This window comes from Nyctereutes procyonoides, unplaced genomic scaffold (genome assembly GCF_905146905.1).
Source record: "Nyctereutes procyonoides isolate TBG_1078 unplaced genomic scaffold, NYPRO_anot_genome, whole genome shotgun sequence".
Classification (NCBI taxonomy): Eukaryota; Metazoa; Chordata; class Mammalia; order Carnivora; family Canidae; genus Nyctereutes; species Nyctereutes procyonoides.
The window spans coordinates 37346214-37358478 of record NW_026575140.1 but is presented as its reverse complement, the minus strand read 5'-3'; the positions used below and the strand labels follow the sequence as shown (position 1 = coordinate 37358478).

The window sequence follows — 12265 nt, the reverse complement described above, 5'->3', positions numbered from 1 at the left end:
TGAACTGAACCCTGAGGGGTCAATAGAATGTTAAGGCTGACTCAGGAAGAAAGATTGAATATAGAGGTAGCACCACGAATTAAAATTGGAAAGATGAGAGGGTATATCACCTCCCTACCAGACTTAGATTTCCTTTTATTAGTTGTGCTGTTATTTAAGGCTCCGTGCCTTTGCACAGCTGATCCTTCTTCCAGAATAACCATTTCATTATACATGTATTTATTGAGTGCCCACTGTTTCATTCTCTTATTGTCCACTTGACATAAGAATCATTCTTCAAGGGTGCCTGGGTGGCTCAGTCAGTTAAGCGTCTGCTTTTGGCTCAGGTCATGATCCCAGGGTCCTGGGATCAAGCCCTGCATTGGACTCTCTGCTCCTCTGGCAGCCTGCTTCTCCCTCTCCTTCTGCCACTCCCCCTTGCTTGTTCTCTCTCTGTCTCTGTCTCTCTCTCTGTTAAATAAATAAATAAAGTCTTTAAAAAAATCATTCTTCAAGACCCCATAGGGTAGGGCTCCTCCTCTGAGAAGTTTTATTGACTCTTCCAAGCAAAGGTGAGTATTTGCTCCTTTGTGTTGTAGTATACCTGGTATTTATTTGTGTTAGTTCTGGTTGTGTGTATTGCAGTCCCTTACATGACTGACATCTCTTTTGGACTGAGTATCTTTGAGGAAAGGGGTTAAGAATCCATACTCCTAGCCAGTGTGGTTGCACTGTAGATGTCTATAGACATGAATGAGCTAGCATTTGCACCTGGCCCAGAGTAGGTTCTTAGCAGATATTTATTGCAGTGAAATGATCAGTATTAGTAATAAAATTATGTCCATGTATGACCAAGCTTTGTGGCTCTGTCATCTCTAATGGAATGTTGTCTTTGGCTGGCAGAGACGTTAGGAGGGGGTGAGGGCTAGTGGTATGATGCAGATAGATGGCACAAAGGTGGCAGGGAAAGTTCTCGTCTGTGTATGATTTTATTCTAGGAAGGCACTTTTGCATTTTCCTTAGTTGTAGCTTTAGTTACTGTAGTTCAGACATCTTTAATTAAGGGCCTGTGTCCTTTAAAAAAAAAAAGCCTGTTAACAAATAAATAAACCAAATATCATTGGGTAAGGTGGGAATTACCCTATTATTGGGCCTTATAATTTTACTGATTTTATTTTTATCTAAGCATAATCGACACACTTAGTTTCAGATGTATAATATAGTGATTCACCAATTCAATGCATAACTCAGTGCTCATCACAATAAGTGGACTCTTAATCCCCTTCACTGATTTTACCCAACCCCCCTTCCCTCGCTTCTGGTTTGTTCTCTGTATATAAAAGTATGTTTGTCCATCTCTTTTCTTCTTTGTTTTATTTCTTAAATTCTACATACAAGTGAAATCATATGGCATTTGTCTTTCTGACTCAGCATTATATCCTCTTGCCATTTGTAACAACATGGACAAATCTATAAAGCCTCTTCTAGTTAAGCCATTTTTAGTTGTAATGATTAAGAAGTTTGGTTTACTGTTCTTTTTGAGCGGAAATGGGCATTCAGAGTCAGCCATTCTGGGTCTGTGGGTTGAGCTCAGAATTGGCTACACAGTTTGAAGATCCATTTCCAATAGCTCTATCTTCATTTTCTTTAAGAATGGATAACCAGCGAACTCTCTGATGTAACTGTCAGATAGATGGTCACCGGGAAAGACTGTTGACACAGGAAATACATTCATTCAATTTAACTAAAATCAAATGAGATAATGTATGTGAAGCAGTAGCTGAGGGCATAGTATATAGTAAGTGCATAGTAAATACCAGCTGTAATTGAAGTGGTGGTATTATCATTATTATCATTATCATCTCTTCCCAGCACAGTGTCTGGACTTAATAGTACCTAGTAGTGTGCAGTGCATATTTATTAAAGAAAGAATGGAATGTGTGGCTGCCTGCTTCTTTTCTTTTTCTCCCCACATTAAATGCTTGTCTGCTCTTACAGCTGAGGAAAAAGCTGACATAAAAATTGGCTTGCTGGAAAGTTTCTCAGCCCCATTTGTCACCTTACCCTTGGAGCCCAATTGTATGTCAACTCCATGTCCCTTCTGATGCCTGGCAGTGAGGGATAAAGCACAGGTCACTTCCCTATGATCTGCTTTAGCTGCCAAGGCTCTGATCAAGCTTGGCTGATGGATGGGTGCCCTGTTGTTGGGAATGTCTCCATGGGGTTGCTCAGGAAATACTCCTTTGCTGTATTTTCTGGGTGGCATCTAGTGCTTGAAAGCAAGGAACTTGGAAAACAAGGAATTGGGTTTTGTCCTCCTTGGAAATCCAGAGTTTTAAAAAGATCTGTTTTAAGTTATGTACCGAGGTTGTGAGACCATTTTCCAGACAGACCTCCCTCTAATTCCCTTTGCTACAAACACTGTCATTGGCTCCATGACATCGTGTGAGCAGTTTTTTTTTTTGAACTTTTTAAAAAAGATTTTATTTATTTATTCATGAGACACACACACACACACACACACACACACACACACAGAGGCAGAGACACAGGCAGAGGGAGAAGCAGGCTCTACGCAGGGAGCCAGACACGGGACTTGATCCGTGGTCTCCAGGATCACAACCTGGGCTGAAGGTGGCACTAAACCACTGAGCCACCCAGGCTACTCATGTGAGCAGTTTGTACATGGAGACCAAGATTTTCCTGGTTTTGTTTGTTTGACAATTCATTTCCCCATGCTCCGACTAATTTCTGCTTAACCTCAAAAGGGTGATGATTCTGAACATTCTTTTGGCTTGGTTTGCAGAGCTCGGAAGGAGTGAATGAGATGTGCAGCTTGGAGCGTTGTTTCTGAAGGGAGGAGTCATTCTCTTGGAGAGGAGTCCTCCATGAGCCTGGCCGAGGCCCGGGATCTGTGTGAAGTGGACTAAGGATTTAGTAGGATGTCAACTGAGACAGAACTTCAAGTAGCTGTGAAAACCAGCGCCAAGAAAGACTCCAGAAAGAAAGGTAGGGCTGATGTGCTCCTTTCTTACCGGCTGTTTATCTGTGCATTGTTTAATCTCTGGAATCATGTACAGCACTACCCTTGTGATGGCATATGTTTTTTAATGGGTGCCAGTATTATTTGCTGTTTTCTGTACTCGTAGTATAATATTTTAATGGTTCTCCATTATGCCTTGGGTAAAATCCAAAATTATTTTCATAATGTATAAAACCCTTCCTGGTATGCCTTCTACCCATCCCTCCAGCAAGTGACATCTCTGCCTAATCTGCACCCCCTGCCCCCCTATCCAACCCTGTTTACCCTGCAGGCATTCTGTCTATTGTAGTTCACTTTTGCTTGTATCCAAAGTTCTCAAATTCCAGCAGCACCAGAATCACCTGGAAGGCTTGTTAAAACAGATTGCTGGGTCTCCTCCCCAGAATTTTTGAGTTCAGTAGGTCTGGGGTAGGGCCCAAGCCTGCATTTAGAACAAGTTCCCTGATGGTACTGGTGCTATTTGTCAGGTTTAATCCGATTGGTAGTGACATGGAATAGAGAGTCCAGGCAAAAGTTGGTGGAAACAGGCTTTTAATGGGGTGCGCTCTAGGGCGAGGTTCCGCAGCCCACAGGGGAAGGAGAGAGAGGGGAAGTCAGGGGCCTGGGAAGTCACACCCAGGCAAACTGCAGGGGGGTCTATAAAGACTTTTCAGCAAAAAGGTGGGAGCAGGGCGGCATTCCGATTAGGGGCAAGGGGTTACGGGTCTTTGTGTGCTAAGTTAGGGCAGGGCGGCAAGGCGGCCTTATTGGGAGGTTGCTGGCCTGGGGTCAGCCGTTTTGAGGTCCCCAGTCTCGCCAGCCCCACACTATTGCTTCAGAGACCAGACTTTGAGAACCACTGAATAATTAATCTAGCCTGAAATCCTTTGTCTCTCTCTACTTTTTCCTAGACTGGCTCCCATTTAAATATTCAGGTTAGTTCTTTCCTTACTCCCCAAATTGGGTTAGTTGTTTTTGTTTGTTTTGCTGCAGTAGCACTTTGTTAGAATCTCACTTTATTAAAAATTTTCTGTGTTTTGATTGTCTCTTGTTCACCCCTTAATTCTAACACTTGAATGTGCTTGGCCTAGAGGAGGCACATGAATAGCTGTTAATGAGGACTGGCATGCATAGTATGATAATAAAATCATTTTCTCACTCTTGATGTTTTCTGGAGAATTTGATCCTATGGCTTTAGGACCATGCCTTTCAGTGTATTTGTCTCCTGGTTGCAATTAGGTGTAAGCAACTTCGTGCTGTGTGTTGTCTTTCTCTCCCTCATCTTCTGAGATGCATGAAGGAGGATTAATAGACTTCTCCTTCAGGTCTTGAAATCTGTCAATATGGGCTTGCAAACTGGGATGCACTTAGTTGCTTTGTATAGGCTGTGATTTGTTTGAGACACTGCTGTGCCTGCCCAGTCATGTTTCGTGATGGCATTTGTCTGACACTCTGTAGGAAGCAAGGGACATAAATGTAATACACATGCAGCTCCCCGACAGTCAAACCCTCAGGAAGGATGCTAAATTTTGCTTTGGATGTTTACTTGAAACACAAATATTTTGGAAGTAGTCTATTTTATTTCCTAAAATTTAATGTAAACCTTGTATTTTATGCATCACAGTCTAATAGAAGGAAAGCAAGTCAGTGAGAGAACAGGTCTTGGGAGAACTGCTTCATAGGGGATAAAAAGATTGCAGAGCACAATATGTACTAGAATTCAAATGCTTTTTCAGTGAAAACTGACAAGTTATATTTTTGCTTCAAATTTAACCTTTCCACTAAACTTGTGCTCTTGAATGCTTAATGCATTAAAAATTGTATCTTACTGCATATCTTTTCATTCTTAATTTTAACATGCAAAACGAGGAGCATTCTAAAGAGAGGATTCAGGTTTTCAGAACATTAGCTTAGTTGAAGATTTGGAATGGGAGTGTGAAGGTGACCTTTTTAGAACTTCCTCATCTTCGTGTCTTAAAAGACTCTAAAATCAGCATAATACATATTGCAAGGAGCATCTTCTACTGAGTGACCAATTCCATGGAATCCAGACAGACAGACCTGGATTCAAATTCTAGTTATGCCACTTCCTGTGTGACCTTGAAAGTTACTTAACCTCTCTGAGCATTTGTTTTCTCTCCTATAAATAAGGATATAATATTAAACTTCAAAGGCTTACTATGAAGAATAATTGAGATAAGGCAGATTAAATACTTGGTATAGTACTTGGCATATATTAAAGGATCAACAAAGAGTTTTTGTTTTTTTAAGATTTTATTTATTTATTTGACAGAAAGAGAGCACAAGCAGAGGGGGAGGCAGAGGGAGAGAGAGAAACAGTCCTCCCTACTGAGCAGGGAGCCAGGACCCTGAGATCAGACCTGAGCCAAAGGCCAACACTTCTCCCCACCTGAGCAACCCAAGCCCCCAACAAGAACCTTTATGTCTGTTCTTCCTCATCACTCTTTCCTTCCCTTTTTTCCGTATCCTTCTCTCCTTTCTTCTTCTCATCTCCTTTTTTCCCTTTCATCTTTTTCCATTTCCTTCCTCCTTTTCTCTGTTCCTCCTCTCTCATTTCTGTGCTCTGATTCCTCTTCCTCTCCTTTGTCTTCATGGTCTTTATCATAAGCATTGTGTTTTCTCTTATTCCACCCTAGAACCAAGGATATCTTAAAAAGTATATTGCTGATTTGTCCCAAAGTCAGATGTTGTCTTCATGGTCTTCATGGTCTTTATCATAAGCATTGTGTTTTCTCTTTTTCCACCCTAGAACCAAGGATATCTTAAAAAGTATATTGCTGATTTGTCCCAAAGTCAGATTTTGTCTGACTTCATGGTCTTCATGTCTTCATGGTCTTTATCATAAGCATTGTGTTTTCTCTTATTCCACCCTAGAACCAAGGATATCTTAAAAAGTATATTGCTGATTTGTCCCAAAGTCATATTTTGCATTTATTCTTCGTTACGTAACAGTGATAAACAGTGTGCATTCCTAATAGATTTCTCTGGCTCAAGGCACAATTAAACATACATACGTTCAAAAAGGGAGAGTGTGTACTCATAAGAATGTGTCTATTTCCTACTCCTGAGTTTTTCCCTGTGGGACAATAAGTAATTCCATTAAGCAAATGTTGCTGACTGAACCAAATTAAGTGGAACTTTAAAAGGAAACATTAACAGTTTATTTATTGATCTTGAATCTTGAATATAATGGTGTTACTGAACATTTTTACTAATTATTCCAATTCCTCTTTGATTTTCTATGGAGACAGCATAAAACCTCATAAGTAGGTTTCTGTCTTCCTCTCTAATCCTTAAATAATTATTCTTTTTCTTGTCTTATTACATTGGCTGGGTCTGTCAGTACAATATTTAGTGATAGGAGTTATCCTTAACTTGATCTTCAGTTACTAGAAATGCCGTTAAGTGTGTTATTTAAAATTTTTACTAGAGATTTTAAAATTATTTCTTCTTCATTTATCATTGTCCAAGAAGTATTTTTAGTAAATCCTGAACTTGCTTACTGAATTTTATCATATGCCTTTTCTAAATTTATTTCAATGCTTATACATATTTTTCCTTTCAATTTATATTGTGGTGGGTTTTACTGATAGGTTTTTCTAATCTTCATTTCTGAGCTAAATACTACTCATTCGTGATGTATTATTTTCTGTGTATGTACTTGATTTTTTGATATTTTGGGATTTTGATATCTATACTCATCAGCACAATTGGCATATAAAGTTTCTTTTCTTGAATAATGTACCTGGTATTAGTTAAAGTTGATAATTTCATACCGTGATTTTTGGTGCTAAGGGACTACTGAATGGTATTTAAGCCTCCTGGAAAAATATATGTTTTTCCTTGTTTAGTAATTTTATTTGACTTTTTAAGAAGGTATATATTCTGATTACTGAAAATTACAAGAGACAAAGTAAGCATGCCTAAGCCCATTAATAAAAAAAAATAACTGCTATTAACGTTCTAAGTTAATTCCTTCTGGACTGACTTTTCAGGATGTGTGTTTGAGATCATACTATTCATACAATTTCATATCCTGCTTTGTTGTTTTACATTACATCATAGATACATTTCTCATATTATTACATGATATTACAAACTAGAAGAATTTTTCCCCCTTTGGCAAGATTTAGATGGTTCTTGGGGCAGATATTTTATTTCCTGGAAAAGAATACCTGACAATATGGGTCATCTATCATGAGCAGGAGTGGCATAAAGAAAGTTAAGAGGCCCTTTAGTATTTCTTACAAACCTACCACCTTGGTTTTTTAACCTAGGCTTTTGAAAGGAAGTGAGATAGTTTCAAATACAAGTCACACAGGGGCATATTTCACCATAAAATGCATTTCTAGACAGGCCATGTATGAGACATAACTGGAGTATTCACAATTCAAATAAGAAAGGCTTGAAAGTAGTAAGAAATAAAGTTGTTTTCTTCATTTCATTTTTATTGGATTGTGTCACTACACATGCAGCTTGTCAAATGATGCCTATTCCAGGAATGGAATTTGATGGAGGACGGGAATATATATTTTCAGGTTCGTTACCTGCCATCAAAGGGGGAAAACAGCTGACACAATTCTTGTTATTTGTAAAACCGGCATTAGGCCACCCAGTAGAAGACTGTGGTAGAGGAATGGGTCTCAGGATGAAGGGGGCAGATGTTCCTGGGGGCAGTGCTTGGGGGGGGGGGTTCCATCATCACTACCTGGCAGCTTTGTGTGGTAGAGAGAGCACTCACTATCCTTGGAGCTGGACCTGGTTTTAAATTTTAATTCTTTTCTTTCCCTACTGTGTAACCAGAGATGGGTTATTTAGCTTCTTTGAAGAGCCTATCTAAGCGTGTGTGTGTGTGTGTGTGTGTGTGTGTGTGTGTGTGTTTAGGAGAATAATACTTACCAGAAGGATGAAGGAGGTGTTATGGGTGAATGTCTACAGTGTGGCAGCTATCTGGTTAGTGTTAGCTTTTCTGGCCTTTTCCTTCTGAGATCACACTTTAGCACTGTCTCCTTATCTTCTTGAAATACCTGGAAATAGGGACACCTGGGTGGTTCAGTGGTTGAACATCTGCCTTTGGCTTAGGTCATGATCCCGGGGTCCTGGAATCTAGTCTTGCATTGGGCTCCCTGCAGGGAGCCTGCTTCTCCCACTGCCTATGTCTCTGCCTCTCTCTCTCATGAATAAATAAGTAAAATCTTAAAAAAAAAAAAAAAGAACTACCTAGAAATAAACTTACTCACTTTCCATATATTAGAATTATGTCCAAGGATCATTAGTTAAGAAAACAACAACAGCAGCAAAATGCTACCTGATTTCTTCCCTGAAAGATTTGGCCCCAAGAATCAAAGCCCTGGTGGGTTCAGGAGAAGTTGGTGGTCATATGGCAGACACCTTAGCTTTGGAGCCCCATCAAGCTGAGTTGGAACCCTGATTGTGTGCCTCAGTAGCTATGTGAACTATTAGGAGGTTTCTTAGAAAATTCTGGTTAATCTTGGATAAGGAATGTTTTCAGTAATGCCATACTCAGAGTCCTAATCCCTCAACTGGTCAGTTAGTCCTGGAAAATATCTTGTTAACACTGGCTTAACACATAGGAGCTTGTAAAGTGCTATCACATTCATCATCTGATTGGATCCTTAGGGCTAAGATATTTAATTAAACAATTTGTATGTTGGTAAATTGAACACCAATAAAAAATAAATTTATTAAAAAAAACAATTTTTTTCTTTTTTTTTTTCTTTTTTTTTGCCAGGCCTAGGTGCAGAGCTGCTATTTCACTGTCTCTGCCTGCTGCTCTGCAGGGAGTGCACTTGCTGTTGGTCATGGCACAGGCCCTGGGCTCAAACCCCAGACCTGCCATTCTGGATCCTTCCACTCCCTCAGGCCACTTTCACTTTTCCAGCTTCTGTTTCCTCAGGCACCAAACTGAGGCAGAAATTATATTTGCTCAAAACCTAGACAAAGCGTTAATTATTTAATGAGGTCTTTTGTCCACCAGGGCTTATCCAGCTCTGGTTGTGAGCCCTACCAGCGCTCAATGTTCTGCGGGGAGAGAAGTATCTGGAAAGGAGACCCTGACTGTAGGCTGTTCATGTAGTTGAAGAACTTCTACCTCAAGAGGCCCTTCTGATTTTTTATAGGTCTCATACTTCCTTGAAAAGACATGTTTTTCTCTACTTTGCTGCTTTTATTCATTCTCAGCCTATTACCACTCAAAAATTAATATTTTATTTTTCCCCAGATTCATATTTCTTAAAATATTGCATGTTCATCATAACGTTGAATGTTCATCATAATATAGAAAATTCTTAAACTCTTTCACAGCTTTCCTGACTAAAAGCCAAGTGACTTTTCATCTTAATAAACTTAAGTAGCACAATACTCTAAAAGTCTGTACACATCAAAACTTGAATAAGAAAAAAAAAACTTGAGTAAGTTTTCTAGAAATGGAAAAATGTAAAGGCTACAAGGAATTAGCATTTGGGGGCTAGTTAGAGCCTCTTGTTCATTGATGAACTCTCAAAATAAGGACTTGCCGATGGTCACTCATTTGGACAGTGGCAGAGTCCGGCCTGGAGCCCAGGAATGGCTGCCATGGCTGGTGTCGCTCCAGCCCATCAGACTGTGAACAATTTACCTTCTTGAGATTAACCTCTTGGCATGTTTGTTCCCTCTCCTTTACATTGAAGACTCCTGGAAGATACCAGGCTTTAGAATTAGATGAACTTCAGTTTGATTTAAGACTTAGCACACTTTTGACTTGTGTATTTCAGGCTCGCTGCTTTATCTTTCTGAGCCTTGGCCTCTTCATCTATAAATAGGGATAATAGCACCTATCTTGGAGTGTTGTCATGAGGATTACTCAAGTGAATAGCATACATACTACCTAACACAATTCTCTGTATGGAGACTTGGGATAGGGAGACTTTCCCTTTCCCTGGTGCCTCAGCTCCCCGACCAGCCCCGAGAGGCAGCACTTCTCCTAGTGCTGTAGGAAATCAAAGAAAAGTAGAAGGCACCCATTTTTCCAGAAGGACACGGGGGAATGACCGAGAAGAAGGAACTGGTTCATCTTCAAGTGTTTCAATAATATCAGGGAAGGCAGACAGAAAATACAGAGGAGAATGAACCATGTTTTAGGTTATCAATATCTATTAATAGTCATTATTTGTTTTGTGCTTCCTGCAAGCAAACCACTTTAGATAAATTGTCCCTAATGAGCCCAAATCTTACATCACCCCATGGAACACGTAAGAAAATAATGTTCGAAGAGATCAAGGGACTTCCCCTGGGTCACGGGGTTTGTTTGCAGAAGCTGGGAAGTACTAGGTTTACCAGATGTAGACGTCTGTGTGGTCCTTCCTGAAAGCGTGCTATGGGTTTGCCCTGTGTCTTGATGCTGGAGGGCTGGAGAATCTGAAAAAAATTACAGGGGCTACACTCTTTTTTTGGCAGGGGAACCATGGAAACAGATTAGCCACATCATGTAAATTTATGGCACCATTCTGTCTTGGCAGGGTTTTGTATCTTGGTGAGCTAATTGTTCTCTACTGACTCTGTGATTTGCAGGCTCTGGAAATTCAAAATCAAGGATTTAATTACAAGATGACATCAATTTCTCTGAGGTTGATCCATAAAGCTCTTGGGCTGAAGGGCTTGGGAGGGGGGCATACTGTTTTGGGCCAAGAAGTCTAGTCCTTTATGGCAAGACTGGCTGTCAGATCATATGATATGTGGTGGGGAAAGACTTCTGTATTCTCTTTGAGCACATGGTCTTGAATTTATTACAGGACACATCACTCATTGTGGTCGTTCCCTGAAGACAAACTCATTTCAGCTTTCACTAGTGACTTGGTTCAGGGCCTCATTTTAATTGGTTCCTTTATAAGAAGTTAGGCTCTCTTCAAACCCTCCTTCACACCCCTTTCTTCCTTGGATATACTGTATAACCCCAGCAGCATTGCAAAGAAGATAGCACACCACGCAGGCCCTCTGAGATTTGGTCCCTGTCTCCTCGTCTGTCGCCGCTTTGTCTCTTCCTTCCCTGAGGCCACCCTGAGTTTCAGATCCCAGAGCACACCACTAGGATGTCTGTGTATCTGCTCCTTTTACCTGGGGCATATTTCTCACCCTGTGTATTCATTGGCCAACTCCTGATCATCCTTTAAAACCCAACAACGTTTTGCTTGAGCCACTATCCTTGACATTCTGAGCCTCATAGCATTCTCAATTAATTAATCATCAACTGCCAGCCTCCATGACCTCCTGAATGCCTCCCATACCTGTTCGTTCTCTTTCTCTTCACTGTCCCTCTCCCAACGACGGTCCAGGCTTCCTTCATCACCAATCAGTTTGTTCTTACTCCCTCCTAAGTGGTCAGGTTATCAGTATTTTCCATCTCTAAGGTGTTCTGGATTGTCAGCAATAGGAAGATCTAATCAGATCTGCTTTAAACCCTTCAGTGAGCACCTCTGACTGTCCCAGGGTAAAGTCCACACTGCTTCTCGTGGTGTCAGAAAGGCCCTGCCTGGTCCGACACCTCCTTCTCTTTCTAGTCACATCTTTCACTGCTGTTCTGCAGTGATAGTCCATTCTGTGGCACAACTGAATTTTTCAGCTCCCTGATCATACCATGTGACTTTTCACATTTGGGGTTTGGCAAATACCATTTCTTCTCCCAAAAGTACGTTTTTCTTTATTCTTTTCAGAGCCAACTCCACTTATCCTTTAGTTTCAAGTTCAATATTACTGTCCACAGAAATGCTTTGACTCATTGCAACCCCCCTGTTTTGTGCGCTCTCAGACATCTCATTTTGCTCACCATAATAGATTTTTGGTTGTCTTTTTGTTCCTCTTTATCCCTCATTAGGCTGGGAGTCCTATGACGGAGGAACCGTGTTTGTTTTGTTAAACACTTCACTTCTACCCCTGAATACAGTGTTGAAAGTTGGAGGTATGCAGCAATGTTGATTAAATGAATGAATGAGTGAATGAATTTATGACTAAGAAAGCCTCACTTCCCTGGATTTGTGAGGGGTTCCACAGCACCCTATACTCAGTCAAATCATCACACTTGCCATGTTTCTCCCATCATTTTTGGCTTATTTTTCTGTCTCTGCCATTAGCCACGAGTTGCTAACACAACACTCAGAACATGGTAGGTACTCAGTAAGTGTTCATTGAATTGATTATCAGAAAGTGTGGGGGAGAATGATTTGCACAAAGAGAAAGAAAATTACAAAA

General features: G+C 40.5%; 1 protein-coding gene across 1 annotated transcript in view; it reads left to right on the top strand.

The window, feature by feature from the left end:
• The window catches only part of DAB1 (DAB adaptor protein 1), a 1111289-nt gene that overhangs the window by 830906 nt on the left and 268118 nt on the right, over nt 1-12265 (top strand). Inside the window, exon 5 of the mRNA XM_055307012.1 lies at nt 2786-2988. Within this exon, the coding sequence (XP_055162987.1) occupies nt 2922-2988 (67 nt within the window). The 5' untranslated portion in view covers nt 2786-2921. The remainder of the gene's footprint in view (nt 1-2785; nt 2989-12265) is intronic.